Source organism: Podarcis liolepis (assembly GCF_965112155.1).
Source record: "Podarcis liolepis genome assembly, chromosome: 13".
NCBI lineage: Eukaryota > Metazoa > Chordata > Lepidosauria > Squamata > Lacertidae > Podarcis > Podarcis liolepis.
Genome location: NC_139573.1, coordinates 48,621,925 through 48,640,854, shown reverse-complemented (window position 1 = coordinate 48,640,854; position 18,930 = coordinate 48,621,925). Strand labels below are relative to the sequence as shown.

Below are 18,930 nucleotides of genomic sequence, written 5' to 3'. Positions count from 1 at the left end.
CCGCATAAATGGCACGGAGCACTAGCCCCCCCCCACCCCACCCCAAACTGCCCCACCCACCCAGCCAGATCCCCGGTTCCCACCGCAGGAGGGGGGGCTCCCTCGATTCACCCCCACCCCCCGCCCCGCCACTACCCGCCTTCTGCATGCAAGACCCCCGCAGCCTTTTCCTTCCTCTCCGGCGCCCCCCGCGCGCCCACTCACCCTGCGGGCTGGGTGGCTCCCCGGGCTGCGCCTTGCCGCGAGCCGGCCAGCCGGGGCCGACCAGCAGCGGCAGCAGGAGGGCGAAGCGCATCGCCAGGGCCGGCGCCCGCAGCATTGTGGCCGCCCCCACCGGCTCCCCGCTACCCGGCCATGGCGCGCCCGGAGGAGCCTGGGCGGCAAGTCGGGCGCACTGGGCTGTGCGGGATCCGGTTACGCGGCGGCGGCGGCGGCGGCGATTGTGTCTCCTCGTCCCCGGCAGCCCCCTCCTGCCCGGCGGGGAGAAGCTGCGACTGCTCCACCTGCTGGAACAAGCCGGCACCGCCGCCGCCCCCTCGGTCTCCTCTTCTTCTTCCTCCGCCTCCTTCTTCTCGGGTGCTCCGCCTTTAGCTTACCTCACCTAGAAACTGTGTCCAATGCCAGGGAATAGTCCTGGGCAGGGGGGGGGGGGATAAAAAAGTTCAGGGGAAGGGAGGGGGTGCACTGTGCCTCTGAGCATGTGCAGAACGTGAAGATTGTTCCAAGTAAGCCTCGCCCTCTCCGCAGGGCTCAAGAAGCGCCTATCTGTGGATTGGCTTCCCCTCTTCTGTTTCTTCTCCAAGGCTATTTTCTGGGTGTTCAAGGCGTCTTCAAATGCGGAGGATTGATGGGTAGCGGGACTTAGCAGCTTTCTAAGATTGATGCTTTTGAATTATGGTGCTGGAGGAGACTCTTGAGAGTCCCATGGACTGCAAGAAGATCAAACCTCTCCATTCTGAAGGAAATCAGCCCCGAGTGCTCACTGGAAGGACAGATCGTGAAGCTGAGGCTCCAATACTTTGGCCACCTCATGAGAAGAGAAGACTCCCTGGAAAAGACCCTGATGTTGGGAAAGATGGAGGGCACAAGGAGAAGGGGACAACAGAGGGCGAGATGGTTGGGCAGTGTTCTCAAAGCTACCAGTATGAGTTTGACCAAACTGCGGGAGGCAGTGGAAGACAGGAGTGCCTGGCGTGCTCTGGTCCATGGGGTCACGAAGAGTCAGACACGACTAAACAACTAAACAACAATAAGATGCCAATAAGGGACACGGGTGGTGCTGGCGGTTAAACCACAGCGCCTAGGACTTGCTGAACAGAAGGTTGGCAATTCAAATCCCCGCGACGGGGTGAGCTCCCATTGCTTGGTCCCTGCTCCTGCCAACCTAGCAGTTCCACGAAGTGCAAGTAGATAAATAGGTACCGCTCCAGCGGGAAGGTAAATGGCGTTTCCGTGCGCTACTCTGGTTTGCCAGAAGCGGCTTAGTCATGCTGGCCACATGACCCGGAAGCTGTACGCCGGCTCCCTCGGCCAGTAAAGCGAGATGAGCACCACAACCCCAGAGTCGGCCACGACTGGACCTAATGGTCAGGGGTCCCTTTACCTTTAAGATGCCAATGTGTACATTATTATAGAATCGTAGAATTGGAAGGGACCCCAAAGGTCATCTAGACCAACCCCCTGCAATGCAGGAATCTCAGCTGAAGCATCTAAGGCAGATTTCCATCCAACCTCTGCTGAAAAACCTCCAAGGAAGGAGAGTCCACAGCCCCCCACCCCCTTTTCAGATATTGGGGCATGTGGAGCCAACGTATTGAACATGCATGACCAGGGGAAAAACCCTCAAAATTACAATTCTTTGATGGCTCAAAGCTGTTTCTGTGTTTTAATTTGTTTTATGAGCTGAAGTCATATCGTCTTGCTTTCATATGTCTTACTCAAATATTAACAAATCCCAGCACACCTGGTCTGCCTGCTACATGCATTAAATGGCAAGAAATGTTCTATATGCCTCCCCACACCTGAAGATGCCATGTCTCCCAGAATTAACAACAAGGACAACAACAGGTCAATGTTCATTTGCATCTTGCCCATTCAAACAAAGGCTTCGAGCTTTAATCAACTAATTGGCACAACAAATAAAGAAAGGCTTAATCCCAGATTAGCAGCTTCCCCCACTCCCAAAATATACAGGGGTTGTCAGGAAGTAACAAGCAGGAGACTCAGAAATCTTGAAGGGCCCAGACTGATTTGTTGTTCAATTTACTGTACATCCAAAGCTAGCAGACAATTTGGCTTATGCACTGAAACTATGGTGGGTTTCTTCTCTCTCTTCTAACAATAAAGAACAACAGGCAGGTGATGTGATTGCCTTCATTGCTCATGCATCTGGTTTTAGCTGCTGCTTCATAACATTGTTAATTTTTTTGGTTCTTTAATTGTGTATGTATAAATGCAGTGCTTTTTTATATATAGGGGGGTAAGGTGCCAACAAAGGTCCGTATAGTTAAAGCCATGGTTTTCCCAGTAGTGATGTATGGAAGTGAGAGCTGGACCATAAAGAAGGCTGATCGCCGAAGAATTTATGCTTTTGAATTATGGTGCTAGAGGAGACTCTTGAGAGTCCCATGGACTGCAAGAAGATCAAACACATCCATTCTTAAGGAAATTAGCCCTGAGTGCTCACTGGAAGGACAGATCGTGAAGCCGAGGCTCCAATATTTTGGCCACCTGATGAGAAGAGAAGACTCCCTGGAAAAGACCCTGATGTTGGGAAAGATGGAGGGCACAAGGAGAAGGGGACAACAGAGGGCGAGATGGTTGGACGGTGTTCTTGAAGCTACAAACATGAGTCTGACCAAACTGTAGGAGGCAGTGGAAGACAGGAGTGCCTGGCGTGCTCTGGTCCACGGGGTCACGAAGAGTCAGACACGACTAAACGACTAAACAACAACAAAAGGTGCCAGTAAACACCATAAAGTTGTACACACACACACACACACACACTTTGTTCACCGCTCTGGAATCTATTGGATGAAGGGTGGTATACAAGTGTTTGAAATAAATAAATGAATCCTTTAAAATGGATCCTGCACAATACTAATGGGTTTCCAACTACTGGTGAGACAATTATAGCCCCCAAGTTACAGTAATTGAAATACAAAGCTGGTAGAAAAACATGGTAAAAGTAAAACCCCAAGAATTAAATGGTATATTTCGTTTATTAAACAGCAAGATGAATTTTACACTCAATGTATTATGTCCCATGCCTTCATTAGCCTCCGTATGAGCTCAGCAGATCCCAGGGAGTGGCGCTGCATGGAGGAATAAAATCACCAGCAGCCTTTTCTGCCCCTCCAGCTCCCCAACTTTGGGAATCAGCCCAAAATGGTTCTCCTCTCCTGCTGAAAATTTGGACTTGTTTGAGGCCACAAAGAGGAGATGAAAGGCAACGTTGCTAGTGCAAGAGGGACAATTCCAAGATCATCTTTGCATCTTGGAGGAAATGGTCACAACTGGGGAGTTGATCAGAAATGGGCACTGCTCCTTGATCATATGGAGTCTACAGATCATCTCTAGGAGAGTTCACATGCCTGTTAAGATTCACTCCTAAAGAATAACTCTGGAGCGCCTGAATGGACCAGCCTCTTGTAGAATGACAAGGAAATGTAGCACATGATGAATGGAATGGACAAGCGCAAATATAATTTACAGTACCAAATTTTGAACAGAGTATAGGCGGCAATGGCATCCTTCTGATTGCTTTCATGATGCATCGAGTATTTGGCATGTTTTATGTACAAGAAGATCAAACCTCTCCATTCTGAAGGAAATCAGCCCTGAGTGCTCACTGGAAGGACAGATCGTGAAGCTGAGGCTCCAATACTTTGGCCACCTCATGAGAGGACGAGATGGTTGGACAGTGTTCTCAAAGCTACCAGCATGAGTTTGACCAAACTGCGGGAGGCAGTGGAAGACTGGAGTGCCTGGTGTGCTCTGGTCCATGGGGTCACGAAGGGTCGGACACGACTAAACAACAACAAAATTTATATTATGTATATTCTCAAAGCTACCAGCATGAGTTTGACCAAACTGCGGGAGGCAGTGGAAGACAGGAGTGCCTGGCGTGCTCTGGTCCATGGGGTCACGAAGAGTCGGACACAACTAAAAATGACTAAACAAATGTATATTAATGGAGTTAATTCTGCACTTTTTAAAAGAGTGCTGGGGTTTTTTCCCTCCCTACTTGTTTCTCCAAGCCCTATTTTTTCCACTTAAGAATTAGTGAGCTTTTGCTTTGTTTTTAATTTCACGGATGGCCCATGTCTTCCAGTCAGGACCTTGTTTTTAAGGGTGAAGGAATCACTCTTCTGTGGCGCTAACCATGAATGTGGATACTGCCTACTGCGGGCATCTACCGTATTTTTCGCTCTATAAGATGCACCAGACCACAAGATGCACCTAGTTTTTGGAGGAGGAAAACAAGAGAAAAAAAATTCTGAATCTCAGAAGCCAGAACAGCAAGAGGGATCGCTGCACAGTGAAAGCAGCAGTCCCTCTTGCTGTTCTGGCTTCTGGGATAGCTGCGCAGCCCGCATTCGCTCCATAAGACACGCACACACATTTCCCCTTACTTTTTAGGAGGGAAAAAGTGAGTCTTATAGACCAAAAAATACGGTATTTAGCAAGAGAATGGGATGCGTGCAGAAGTATAGCTGAGGAAGGGTGTTAAATTGCGGAGCAAAGGGGGGGGTCTCAGAAAAAAGGTCTAGCTGACGTCGCCTTGGGAACAGGGAGGGATGGATCCAGGCAGAAATGAGATCACATTGGCGGGCGTGTGTTTGTGTGAGGATCACCCACTACTGCTCCTTCCCAGATGTTTTTGCCCCAGGGTCATTGGGACAATTGTTCCTCTTCCTCTGTGGGTGGTCGCTTCCTCTTGAAAAAGCCCGTCTATTAAAAAAAAGAAAAAAGAAATAGGCTTCTTTGAACTGGTGAAAGCCTTGATTGGGCTGCTGTTCTCAAAATAAACACATAAGGCACTCAGAAGTATGCTGGGGTTGGCTGATCTGATCAAAACAACAACAACAACAACAACAACAACAACAACAACAACAACAACAACAACTCCTATTTGGGGACTTCCCTGGCTTTTTTCCGGCCCACGTAGGACCAGTCTGGATAGTTGGCCTTGGTGAAGATTTGACGTTTTCATCCCCCAAAAGTTTTTGATTTGAGTTTCTACTAAAAATGAGGCTGCATTTTAATGTTGTACTTTAATCCTGTTTTTAAGTTGTATTTTAATCAATTGTTTTTATACCTGGTGTTGAAGGGCCCTAAGAATATTGCTCTATATATGATCCCAAAAACTCTTTGAGGCATTTTCTCCTTTCTCATATGTTATCCCAAAAACCCCTTCTTTTAAGGCCTGGAGGTTTTTACACCAGCCAGAAGAGCAAGGCTTTTTCTCCCCTCCTAGCTGCCCTGAGCCCGGTCTTGGCTGGGGAGGGCAGGGTATAAATAAAAATTATTATTATTATTATTATTATTATTATTATTATTATTATTATTATCTGTCATGGAAGTTTTAGTTGAGATTCCTGCATTCCAGGGGGTTGGACGAGACACTTGGAAGTCGCTTCCAGTTTATAATTCTATGATTCTATATACCACTGCCTCCCCAATGAGGCATATTAGTTACTGCGACATCCGACCTCCCATGAAGGCTCATTTTCTGCAGGGGCCGGTGGTGCTCCTATTTTTGTTAAGCCCCAGCTAAAGCCAAAACCACTGGAATATTGGCACCCCATGTGGTTGGTCCACTTTGCGTCTAGGCCCAGAATTGCCCGCTCCGAGGTTTTGCTTACCTTCCAAAGAACAATAATGAAGATTGCAAGGAGGAAAAGTCCGACCACTATAGCTGCTATGATCCACCACACAGGAATATCCCTCTCGGCAGCCGGGTCCACCCACTCCACCAGTGTCTTAGTCTGGGTGGGGCAGGGGGGAGGGATAGGAAAGAGAAAGCCAATGTGAGCTGAACCCTCGTCTCCCTGATGCAATTGAAATAATGGAGGGGTTTTCATGCCCAAGTAAGTCTTTTATCCCCAACGCAGATAACAAAATGGATGAGCTCCTCTACCTTGGGCAGATTCAGGTGATTCTTGTAGGGTTGGCAAACACCAGTTATTTAACTGCCATTCAGGCTTTGGCCTTAAAGTTTGGAACTGGGTACTTTGTGAATTTAACTAGCATTTTGAGCCCATTTTGGATGCAGGTAAGATTCAGTGAAGGGACGCGGGTGGCACTGTGGGTTAAACCACAGAGCCTAGGACTTGCCGATCAGAATGCCGGCGGTTCGAATCCCCACGACGGGGTGAGCTCCCGTTGCTCGGTCCCTGCTCCTGCCAACCTAGCAGTTCGAACACACACCAGTGCAAGTAGATAAATAGGTACCGCTCCGGCAGGAAGGTAAACGGCGTTTCCGTGCGCTGCTCTGGTTCGCCAGAAGCGGCTTAGTCATGCTGGCCACATGACCCGGAAGCTGTGTGCCGGCTCCCTCAGCCAATAAAGCGAGATGAGCGCCACAACCCCAGAGTCGGCCATGACTGGACCTAATGGTCAGGGGTACCTTTACCGTAAGCTATTCTTGAGCCACAGAAAACCACAAAAGGGGAAAGTGCTCTTGTGGTCCTGCTTGAGAACAGGATGCCGGTCTAGAGGGACCATTGGCCCTGATCCAGCAGGCCTGACGTTCTTATGCAAAGCTGAGTTTCGGCTGCACCGATTCACTGACGTACCAGAGAGGATCCGCTTGGCAGAACACCCGGCTGAATGCGGTAGGGCATCCCTGAAGTGTTGAATCGGGCCTGAGACTGGATGAGGAGTTGCTCCTTCATGGGGTGCTGTGGTAGAAGAGACCATCATGGATTACCTGAGCCCTTATTATGGACCTGCCATCAGGGGCGAGCTTTGGTGACCTGTTGAAATACGGTGCCCTGTGCGAGGCCAAAACATAGCGCCCCCAAATGGCGCTGGCTTCCGGGTTGGGTGGTGGTGGTGGTGGTGTTTAGAGGTCTGCAACTCTTAGAAATAAGAACCTGGACTCAGACTATGCTTGCTAGATGAAGGGGTTTATTCTAGACTTCTTTCCTTGCTCAACCATGACACCCAGGCCACATTCACACGCTACATATAAACTGCTATGATACCACTTTAAATAACCATGGTTTCCCTTATATAATCCTAGTTTGTTAAGGGTGCTGAGAGTTGTAAGGAGATCCCTATTCCACTCACAAAGGTAGAGTTCCCAGAGTGATTTAACAGTCAATCCCTCTCCATAGAGAACTCTGGAAATTATAGCACCGGGGGGGGGGGGCACAAACTACTGACGCGCTGCATGTGAAGGAAAAACTTAAACACGTTGCAGAGTTCCAAAAAATAGACCAGAGGCAATTAATATTTCATCCAGCAGAGCTTTACTGCTACTGAAGGAAAATGAGCATATTGGACACAAATCCAGTACATTCAGGATTGGCACTGTCCATAAAAGATCCAGTTGCAAACTTATCTTAAACTAACAAGAACTTATAATAAGACTAAACCTCAACACTATAGCATACAGAACAGAACAACACACCAGAACAAAGAGCTAGAAAGAGAAAGTAAGTGAAACCCCGGCTCCTTCTGGCCTGACTATTATAGTCAGCAGGACCTGGACAGAAAGATAACAGAACCAATTTAAACCAGCTGTACTCAGCTTCTCTGAAGGAATAACCCAAACATCAGAAACCTTCTGCCTGTTTCTTTCACATAGAAAGAAACCTTCCAGAACCCTCCTGAACTAAGCAGAACAGGAAAGATCTCCACACATCAGATCAATACTTTCTGTACTAAGAAATGCAAACTGACAACTACAGCTCCCATAATTCTTTGGGGGAAGCCGTGACTGTTTAAAGCGTTATCATAGCGCTTTAAACGTACAGAGTGAATGTTGCCACAGACTACCTCTCTTACTTTCTTCAAATCCCTCCTCCAGATCCACCTTTGGTCACGAAATCTTTGGCTCCTCTCTCTCCAGTTACCATGCTCTGCTGTAACTCAGCCTAAGTACTTTACAGTCATACCTCGGGTTACAGACGCTTCAAGTTGCGTTTTTTCGGGTTACGGACCGCCGAAACCTGGAAGTACCGGAACGGGCTACTTCCGGGTTTTGGTGGTCGTGCATGTGCTGAAGCGCTAAATCACGCTTTGCGCATGCGCTGAAATGCCGAATCGCAACCCTCACGTGCGCAGACGCGCCGCTGCAGGTTGCGAACACTGCGGGTTGCGAATGTGATCCCGCACGGATCACGTTCGCAACCCAAGCATCCACTGAATCACTGAAACAATCACATCATCGTTCCCTGTGTATCCTTGGCTCCCCTTCCCCTTCATCTCTTGTTTCCTCTGTGAAGAATGTTAGATTAGAAGTTCCTCGGGGCAAGGGGTTCTTGAGGCTGGAGGAACATCGCCCGGCTGTGACGTGTGAGGGCAGCTCCCTGCAAGGCCCTTTCCACCTGGCCTAGGGGGCAGGCCCCACACTCACCAGCCCCACTGAAGAAGCTCCTCATGAGGCCGGAGGAACATCGCCTGGCTAATGTTTTATTGATTTAATATGCTGTAAACCGCTTTGAGGTTTTTATTAAAAATATAAAGCTGTATAGAAATTAAATAAATCAAGCAAGCAAGCACCATTCATATGGATGGTGCCATATAAGCAAATAAATAAATCACAAACTGTTTGCCACTTCTTAATCATAACTGCATCTTGTGATCTTGTAAAAATGTATGCTATCCTTCATCTTGTCTGGATTACAGGAAGTTGTGCACTGATAGATATAGATATAGATATATAGATATATAGATATATAGATATATAGATATATAGATATATAGATATATAGATATATAGATATACACATACACACACATATATATACATATATATTAAAAACATGCCCCCCCAAAACAAATAGAATATTTCAAAGCAAAGTGTAAAATGAGAACAATTAAAATTTCCCAAAGGCACTGAAGTGCTTGCAATGTTGGAGCCAGGCAAGCCTCTCCAGAGAGGGGGTATTCCAAAATCAAGGCAGACTTGTTTTCTAGGAAGGGAACTCTCCGCCTCCCCATCCCTTGCACAGAAGCTCCTTCCTTACCTCCAGGAAAGTCTGCAGCCACAGCACTGCATGGATGGTCACCATGGCTCCTTGCCCTTTCTCCAGAGTCCCCACTTGGCAGCAGATGACGGCACAGTCTTGGCTACTACAGTTCTGCAGGCAGGTTGGATCAAGAGAGTTGAGTTAATTTAAACTGATGGAGTTATTCAGCCTGCAGGATGTATATAACCTGTGGATATACACAGGGTGCAATCCTAACCTCCAGATACAAACTATGTGTATGTGTGGGTGTTTGTATGTGTGTGAAGTTATGGAATTCTGTTTCCCATTTCTTCATTGCTCAGTCTTCTACGTTTTCACATCAGTTTTTGAACTGGTTTCAGTCTTAATGAAAATTCATTAGCTTTCAAAGCAAATTTCTGCTAATATACACATTTTTTGCAGGCACGTTCACCTAGTATACATCATCATCATCATCATTATTATTGTTTGCAAATCAAGTTCCCCCAATATACTGGATGCTCGTATGTCATTTATATACGCATTTCTATGCACACTTTACCTCTGATGTTTGCATTTTGGTAAACTACTCGGCTGGAGAACTGCACTGAAAAATCTGGGGAAGGGGGAATTCCAAAGGATGGTTGTGCTTCCGTTCATGCGTTGTCTTGGAAAGGGAAAATTAGGTAGGTTCACCTTTAAAATGCGAACTGAATCATATTTTTGGCCCATTCCATGTCAAATGATATGCCTCTGCCAGGGGAAATTCAGGGCCATGGATATTGCTGGCAGACCTCCAGCAGAGGTGGTACATGCCAGAAACCACCCATTAAACTCAGTGGAGAGGAAGGGAGGGGGAGAAAACTGCCCACTCGGCCATGACAGATCATAGGATAATTCTGTACCAACTAACATAAACTATTAGCAATATAGACACCTCTGGCAGGGAGACCATATGTTGGATGCCACAGGGTGTGCAGCATGTGACTAAACTATTCTGGCATCACATTATGCACACTTAGGCTGCGTACACACCATACAGTTAAAGCGCATGATTTTCCCAGAAGACTTCTGGGAACTGTAGTTTAAGGTGCTAGTTTAAGGGGTAAACTACAGTTCCCAAGATTCTTGGGGGGACTCGTGAGTTTTAAATGTATGGTAATAAGTGCCCCAATGGCATAGTGGGACCATAGAATTGTTCAGCTCAAGTTGAAAGTGTACATTTAGTAACTATGACATTTAAGTATTGAAATTTTAAAACAATCAAGTTCCTAGATCTCTTGAGTGCAGAGGTGGTTTTCAGCTAGCTGTTTCAATCACACTATGCTGAACTGCTACCATATGAGGGCTTCTACACAAGCAGAATGCTTGCCTCATTCATTTTCAAAACAATTTTGCACAATAAGTCGCTCATCCCAAGTTTACAGATCGGACAACTGAGGATTAGCCCGAGTGATGAGCAGCAGGGATATATGAACCCAGATCCAGTGACAACCACTTTAAATGACACTATGAAGTCCATCCCATTTCCCAACAAGTCTCACCACCACAATGGGTTCCTGCAGCGCTGCTGAGTTCACATCCCGCCTCTCACGCAAGCGCCGTGGTTGGGCAGTCATATTGTAGCTGGGAGCAGTTGTGGGCGCCTGGACTTTCAGCTACGAGGGAAAAATAGCATTCAGGTGAAAAGCAGGCAGCCATATTGAAGGGAAGTTTTTAATGTGTGACATTTTAATGTATTTTTAATCTTTGTTGGAAGCTGCCCAGAGTGGCTGGGGAAACCCAGCCAGATGGGCGGGTACAAATAATACAGTGGTACCTCGGGTTACATACGCTTCAGGTTACAGACTCCGCTAACCCAGAAATATTACCTCGGGTCAAGAACTTTGCTTCAGGATGAGAACAGAAATCATGCTCCGGAGGTGCGGCGGCGGCAGGAGGCCCCATTAGCTAAAGTGGTGCTTCAGGTTAAGAACAGTTTCAGGTTAAGAACGGACCTCTGGAATGAATTAAGTACTTAACCCGAAGTACCACTGCAAATTATTATTATATTATTAAGGCAGAAGCAGACCAGGAAAAAAGGCAACTGATAAGATAAAGGGGATGGAGCAACTCTCCTAGAAGGAAAGGTTGCAGCTAAAAAAAAGGAGAAGATTTGATAAAGGTGTTCTCAGGCCCTCCATCCTTTGCTCTCCCCTTCCCAGAGGCTGCTCCTACCTTCAGAGGGTTGGTGTCATTCGTGGGTGAACAGGCGATGTTGCCTTCCGTGCTCACCCTTGCGATGTAAAGCAGGAAGCCTTCCCGGAAGTGGCTGGGGAAATCCACAAGAAGCTCAGCCCCAGATATAGTGCTAGGGCCAGCATTCTGCAACTTAGAGAAGGACAAGGAAGGAAGAGAGGTCAGCAATGGGGAAGGCGTTGTCGGTTTGCATTTTTAGTACAGAAAGTATTGATCGGATGTGTAGAGATCTTTCCTATTCTAATTAATTCAAGAGGGTTCTAGAAGCTTCTCTGTGTGAAAGAAGCAAACAGAAGGTTCGTGATGTTTGGGTTATTCCTTCAGAGAAGCTGACTGCAGCTGGCTTAAACTGGTTCTGTTATCTCTTTCTGTCAAAGTCACGCTGACTACAAAAATAGGCCAGAAGGAGCCTGAGTTTCACTTTCTCTTTCTCTCTCTCTTCCTTCCGGTGTGGTGTTCTGTATATAGTATGCTTAGTGTTGAGGTTTAGACTTATAAGTTATTGTAAGTTTAAGTTAAGTTTGCTGCAACTGAATTTCTTATGGACAGTGCCAATCCTGAATGTACTGGATTTGCGACCATTATGCTCATTTGCCTTCAGCAGCAGTAAAATTCTGCTGGATGAAATATTAATCACCTCTGGTTTATTGGGGGGGGGGGATTCTGCAACGTGTTTAAGTTTTTATTCTGCTAACTATACGCTGGAATCTGCTCTGGATCAATATTGAGAAGAATTCCACGACAGACATATCCACAGTGGCATGCCTTCCAACTCCCCCCCCCCCCAAATAGCGGGATCACCACAAAAACCCTGAAGCCATCACGGCCTCTCAATTTTTCACACAGCGTTCCAAATTCCAAAGGGGTCTTTCCCCTTCAGTACAGCATTTCAACGTGTTACCGGAAGTTCAGATCCGTGCATCCCTCTAACACATTTCTTAGATCTATGCCTCCCGCCCTGCTCCCTTCCTCCCCATTCAATATGGCGTCACTTCCTGTTTTCATGAAAACAATATCCAATTCACTTGAGTGCCCCATAGAAAGTTTTTCACTGTTTCCCCACTCCCCAGTCCGTCAGTCTCCCCTAAAGAAAGTGGGGCATAGGGGGTGTGGCCTGTCCGCAAGGCCGCGCCAGGGAATTGTGAGTGTTGACATTTCCATTCCACCTTAGGAACAGACATGGGATTGTTACGTGTCACATGTCTGTTTACATTCCAGCACAGCTTGCTGGGAACTTCCGTTGTGTATAGCTTTTGCTTTTTGCTGTTTTCTCTGAGACAACATGAGAGAGAGAGAGAGAGACATGTTTCTTTGTCCTGATTTATGCTTAATAAATCTGTAGTTGTAGTATGCTTCCACAAGCCTCACGCCTATTCTGTGTGCAGAGTTCGATCTGCTGATAGTGTGCCCTGGCTGTGAAGCCCGGGTCACTGATTTACATCAAAGCAGAGGTGATGGTCTTATCTAAGTTAAGTTTATTGTGCATGAAATGTTATGTATGCATGCATTGTATTTGAAAACTGATGTAACAGTTTGCATTAGGCAAATCCGCTCACCCCTTTGGGTGGGGCGGCGTTGCGGGACAGAGGAAACTTAATTGGAGCCCTTACGAGGGAATTGAAACTGCAATGCCCTTCCTGATAGGTGGAGGGGGTATAGGCCACTGCCACTTATCAGGAACAGGATCCTAGCCTGCATGCTGCTTTGGCGAATAGGGTTGCAGGCTGGGACTTGGGCTGTGCCAGGGGGCGGAGTCAATGGAGCCAACAGTGGGCTTCCCTCGGATTCACCCTGTTACGTACTGAAGTTCTCACCCTGGGCCAGCAGGGGGATACTGTAGATAGTTATGCAAATAAGGGATCGAAAGTGACATTCAGTGATTGGATAGTTTTAGAAAATTGTTACAGTTACATTGTACTGGAGCTCTATATAAGCAGGCTGACTGAACCCTTCAGTTCAGTTCTGTCCTGGCCTGTGAATAAACAAGAGCTGTTTGAAGAATCGCTGTGTCGTCTGATATGTTCACCCACAACTTAACAGTCTTCACAGCGGGACGGCTGGAAGGGAACGGCCCAGCAGGGGCTAGCCAGCTAGTCTCCTGGCCCTCTGCACGCCAACAGTGAGTGCCAAAGAGCAGCCATGACAGTCGCTTGACTCTGGCTTGCTTTGTTCAGCCACTGTATCTGCATCTCTGCCCCAGTCGCTAAGGGGAGGTAGGCAAGGTCGAGGGACACACTGATGAAGAATATGTCCCTATTTTCATCTGAGGAATATTGGAGTGGGCGCGGTGGGTTGGAGTGTTGTCTCTACACCCCTGTGCATCCAGTTCCAACCTGTGTTTCTTTGTACCTGGTAAACATGTTCAACTCTTGGTCCGTAGTCATTTACGTCCTTGCTTGTGTTCTTATAGTCACCAAAGGCGAGTGGGACCACAACGACATCTGGGGCAGACCTCCTGGGGAGGAGAGCATGGAGAGAGCAAGGATGAAAGTGACCCCCCCCCTGTCATGGGACACATATACGCTTCCTCCTGAAGCAAAATGCCCTTCCCCACTGATATTCCCAGCAGCTCCACTCCACCGACAGCTCCTGCCCACAAGGACAAAGCAGCCGGATCAACCTTGTAGGACCAGCAGAATCAGGTGGGAAAGCTTTCCCCCCACTGTTATCACATCAGGATGGCTTTGTATTTCTGTAGTAGCTGGTGGACACTGGGTGGAAGACAAGGAGCCCAACAGCAGGTGGCGCCAGAGCCAACTACAGGCAGAGCCAATTCGTTCAAGTTTTGTCCCTGGCTTTCTTCCTGTTGAGTTCTACAAGGGCAACACTGAGGGCTCGTCCACATTTGTCCTGCGCATAGAAAGCACAAATCCAAGAGGTTTTGATGCTTGCCCTATGTTTTCTATGCACAGATCTGAGTGGTTTTCTGTTTGCCCTGCCACTTTCCCCAGGAAAACCCACTCTTTGACACTGAATTGGAGCAAATGTCAATCCGCAGAACACCTGACGGATGTTTGCTCCGATTCAGCAGCAAAGAGTGGGTTTTCCCAATGGAAAGCGGTGAGACGAGCAGAAGTGCGGAGGAGCCCTGAGACTAAGGAAGAGAAAGTTGATATCGCTGGTCTGGTTGTAAATATGAAGGCAGGCAAGTGGGGGCTGGCTGGGGGACAAATGAGGTTGGTGGGGCAGTGCCCCATTTATCCTCATAGGTCAGTCTCCACTGGTTTACATATATATGCATCTCTCTCTCTGTGTGTACACATACACACACACACACACACACACTGTTATGAGTTTGTGGAGTGCACGGACCCCCCTTCTAATTCCTGGGTGCCAGACACTGGATTTAGCATGTTAAAATGCAAGCCAGGAGCCAGCCTGGTATTGGAGTGTCTCTTTGCCAGAGGACAAATGCACCCTCAACTCAGAATTACCGGTACAGTGGTGCCCCGCAAGACGAATGCCTCGCAAGACGGAAAACCAGCTAGACGAAAGGGTTTTCCGTTTTGGAGGTGCTTCGCAAAACGAATTTCCTATGGGCTTGCTTCGCAAGACGAAAATGTCTTGCGAGTTCCTGCGGGGTTTTTTCCTCCCACCCCCTTTTCCCAAGCCGCTAAGCCGCTTATCAGCTGATCCTAAGCCGCTAAGCCGCTTAACTGCTGATCCGCTAAGCCGCTTATCAGCTGATCCGCTAAGCTGCTAAACCGCTTATCAGCTGATCCGCTAAGCCCGCTAAGCTGCTAATAGCGCTAATCCGCTAAGCCGCTAATAGGGTTGCTTCGCAAGACGAAAAAACCGCAAGACGAAGAGACTCGCGGAACTGATTCTTTTCGTCTTGCGAGGCACCACTGTAGTTAGAAAGACAATAAGTAGAGTTTTAGAGCTGGAAGGAGTTGTTTTTAGAATTTCAGTTGCTTAGGATATGAGCTGAAAGATAAAATAGTTGTAGTCTGTAAAACACGGCAAGCTCAGCAGAGGGACAGATGGCCGTGTCTGATTTCTTTTTGGATCCAGGATTGCAGCAATGGGTGAAATGCTGTGAACCCCTCCACCGTAGGCTCAGGTTGAATATATGTGTAAATAAACCATCTATCATAAAGACACCACAGGCGCTACTGTGCTTCATTTTCAAAAAGGAAACACAGTCCCTGTGTAAGCGCCTGGAACCCCTGGAATCTCACACCACTCAGAGACTGGGTGTCTTATGATATGTGGTCTATTTACACATACAGTGGTGCCCCGCAAGACGAATGCCTCGCAAGACGGAAAACTCGCTAGACGAAAGAGTTTTCCGTTTTGGAGGTGCTTCGCAAAACGAATCTCCTATGGGCTTGCTTCGCAAGACGACAATGTCTTGCGAGTTCCTGCTGGTTTTTTTTCCTCCCCCCCCCTTTCCTAAACCGCTAAGCCACTTATTAGCTGATCCGATCAGCAGATAAGCCGCTAAAAGCCCCTAAAAGCCGCTAATAGCACTAATCCGCTAATCCTTCAATGGGCTTGCTTCGCAAGACAAAAAAACCCGCTAGACGAAGAGAATCACAGAACGGATTCTTTTCGTCTTGCGAGGCACCACTGTATATACAAGCGTGCAACAATATATAAACATATACACATATGCGTTAATACTAATACAGAGAGAAATCCATCTATCTGCAAATCTCCCCTCATCCATGTGATTTACTCACCCCAGCAGTTCCATTCTTGCAGCAACCTTGACCGGCACCTGCAATTGTTCCACGGCGCTATTGGGGTTGTTGCTGTTCTTGCTGCAGGAGAAGGTGGGAGTTACTGAGTGAGTGCCACAAGAGTGTTTTCTCAAAGCCTGGAGTCCAGGCTTTGGACATGAAAAGTCTCCATATGGAAGAGGAACAGAGATGCAGCGATATGGGAAAGCTGCCTGTAGTTTTCTGCCTTGCAGCAGTTTAAAGTGTTGGTGCTGACCCTTAAAACCCTAAACGGCCTTGACCTTGTATACCTGAAGGAGCGTCTCCACCCCCATCGCTCAGCCCAGACACTGAGGTCCAACTCCGAGGGCCTTCAGGCAGCTCCCTCACTGCGAGAAGTGAGGTTGCAGGGATCCAGGCAGAGGGCCTTCTTGGTAGTGGCGCCCGCCCTGTGGAACGCCCTCCCATCAGATGTCAAGGAAATAAACAACTATCTGACTTTTAGAAGACATCTGAAGGCAGCCCTGTATAGAGAATTTTTTAATGTTTGATGTTTTATTGCGTTTTTGATATTTTGTTGGGAGCTGCCCAGAGTGGCTGGGGAAACCACGTCAGATGGGTGGCTAACAACAACAACAACAATTTTATTTGTTTTGGTTTTTTTAAGATATTTATTAAAGTTTCAGCATATTACAAAAATAAGAGAAAAAAGTAAAAAAAAACCAAAAATAAAAAAACAAAAATAAAAATACAAAGTAAAAAGTTAAAAACAAATCAGTCTTTCTATATCTTATCTTTCATTTGCTTGTTTCCCTGACCTCCTCACACCTCCCTTTTTTGTATTCCAGTTCAATTAGTTAATTCAGCAAATCCTTTCCCTCTTTGATTTTATCTTAAACTTTTATCTTAATATATTATAACTTTAGGTTATCACCTGTTAACAATCCATTTTTACATATTCCTTTATAATATTGCTGCTAAAAACCACTTAACTTCAATCCAACATCATTCTAACATTCATTAATTTTGCAGTATTTCTGTAGATAATCTTTAAATTTCTTCCAATCTTCTTCCACCGACTCTTCTCCCTGGTCTCGGATTCTGCCAGTCATTTCCGCCAGTTCCATGTAGTCCATCACCTTCATCTGCCATTCTTCCAGAGTGGGTAAATCTTGTGTCTTCCAATATTTTGCAATAAGTATCCTTGCTGCTGTTGTAGCATACATAAAGAAAGTTCTATCCTTCTTTAACACCAATTGGCCAACCATGCCCAGGAGAAAGGCCTCTGGTTTCTTCAGAAAGGTATATTTAAATACCTTTTTCATTTCATTATAAATCATCTCCCAGAAAGCCTTAATCCTTGGGCACGTCCACCAAAGGTGAAATAATGTACCTTCAGTTTCTTTACATTTCCAATATTTATTATCGGGCAAATGATAGATTTTTGCAAGCTTGACTGGTGTCATGTACCACCTGTATATCATTTTCATAATATTCTCTCTTAAGGCATTACATGGCGTAAACTTCAATTTTACATTACATGCCGTAAACAACAATTTTATTTGTATGCCTCCCATCTGACTGGCAGCTCCCAGCAGAATAGTAAAAACACGATATAACATCAAACATTTAAAACTTCCTTCAGATGTCTTCTAAAAGTCAGATAGTTGTTTATTTCCTTGACATCTGACGGGAGGAGCCCTGACTTGGGAAAAAAGTTGGCAACTTCATATATACAAGACAGCTCCCCTTATATACCCTGCCAGATGGGTGGGGTATAAATAAATTATTATTATTATTATTATTATTATTATTATTACCGTATTTTTCGCTCTATAACACACACCCGACCACAACATGCACGTAGTTTTTAGAGGAGGAAAATCCGTAGGCATGCCACCCGTAGGCATTCCCTCCATCACACACACAGACACTTCTCCTTACTTTTTAGGAGGAAAAAATGAGTGTTATGGTGCAAAAAATACGGTATATCTTTTTTTTGGGGGGGGGGGGAGAATAACTAAACAGGGAAGGTGCCTGCTTATTTATTTAGAAAATTTCTCAATTGGTTTGGTTTTCAAAAGAACCCCAAAACAATATACAGTACTGGAAGGTTGCTGGCTGTGCCACAGATGGGGCTGTGAGTTTCCTGGTATGAGGACTTGGCTTCAGGGGTCCAGGAGAGTGGGGCAGCGTTGACTGTTACCTTCTTAGCTGCAGCATCAAAGTTATGTTATCACTGGCCTCTTCCAGCTGGCTGACACTTAGCTCCACATCTACCTGGATCTGGAAGAAAGGTGACAGACAGGGGGAGAGGTTGGATGTCTGTTGCATCCAAGAAAACTGTACGCCTGAGTTTGGCACTGCTCTGGTTAAGAAATCAGCCACATACCGTGGTGTTGGATTTCATGGGGTTGCCAATTTCACAGGCCACCAAGCGGGTCTCGTTCTCCTTACGGGTGTTGCAAATCAACTTCTGCAGAGAAAGAGAGAGGGAGAGAGAGCACAGGTGACTTCACTGTCAGCCAGGTGAATGAGCAATATGAAAGGCTGGCAATGACCTGGAGAGTGTCCCTATTGTTGCAAATAGAAGAATTAGGCCTGGGCCACCAATTGGTATATTCATGACCACAGCCGAGCTACAAAACAAGGGTATTGGAGCCTTTTCTAACCAGCTCAGTCAGAATTTTGAGTTCTGAAAGGGCTGTACCATTCTGCAGAGGACCACTTTGTCCTTTCGGACCTCTTTCCTCCTTCTTTGAAAGTTAAAAGAGATAAGCTTTGGCAAGCAGGAAGCTGCCAGGCAGCCTAGAATCCCCAGAATTTGCAGGAATAGAGGAAATATGAAATACCTTAATAATATCTTA

At 46.5% G+C, this 18,930-nt stretch overlaps 2 protein-coding genes and 2 long non-coding RNA genes across 5 annotated transcripts in view; 2 read left to right on the top strand and 2 right to left on the bottom strand.

The window, feature by feature from the left end:
* FAM171A2 (family with sequence similarity 171 member A2) overlaps positions 1-579 on the bottom strand; it is a 43,260-nt gene extending 42,681 nt beyond the window's left edge. Inside the window, exon 1 of one of the 2 annotated variants that reach the window (XM_083470515.1) lies at positions 205-579. In XM_083470515.1, coding sequence (XP_083326641.1) covers positions 205-319 — 115 coding nt within the window. In that variant the 5' untranslated portion in view covers positions 320-579. The remainder of the gene's footprint in view (positions 1-204) is intronic. The other variant, XM_083470517.1, reaches the window with a different exon arrangement.
* A 904-nt stretch (positions 580-1,483) lies between these two features.
* LOC310690988 overlaps positions 1,484-18,930 on the top strand; it is a 162,132-nt gene continuing 144,685 nt past the window's right edge. The window contains exon 1 of the long non-coding RNA XR_014518312.1: positions 1,484-1,618. This is a non-coding gene — a long non-coding RNA (uncharacterized lncRNA). The remainder of the gene's footprint in view (positions 1,619-18,930) is intronic.
* ITGA2B (integrin subunit alpha 2b) overlaps positions 3,203-18,930 on the bottom strand; it is a 48,854-nt gene continuing 33,126 nt past the window's right edge. The window contains 12 exon segments of the mRNA XM_083470509.1: positions 3,203-3,996; positions 4,074-4,414; positions 4,677-4,953; positions 5,868-5,990; positions 6,801-6,905; positions 9,201-9,314; positions 10,706-10,819; positions 11,379-11,531; positions 13,749-13,854; positions 16,085-16,165; positions 18,270-18,349; positions 18,456-18,539. Of these exon segments, the coding sequence (XP_083326635.1) occupies positions 4,894-4,953; positions 5,868-5,990; positions 6,801-6,905; positions 9,201-9,314; positions 10,706-10,819; positions 11,379-11,531; positions 13,749-13,854; positions 16,085-16,165; positions 18,270-18,349; positions 18,456-18,539 (1,020 nt within the window). The 3' untranslated portion in view covers positions 3,203-3,996; positions 4,074-4,414; positions 4,677-4,893.
* LOC310690989 lies at positions 6,001-13,400 on the top strand. The gene is made up of 2 exons (XR_014518313.1): positions 6,001-6,092; positions 9,151-13,400. It is a non-coding gene; the product is annotated as an uncharacterized lncRNA (long non-coding RNA).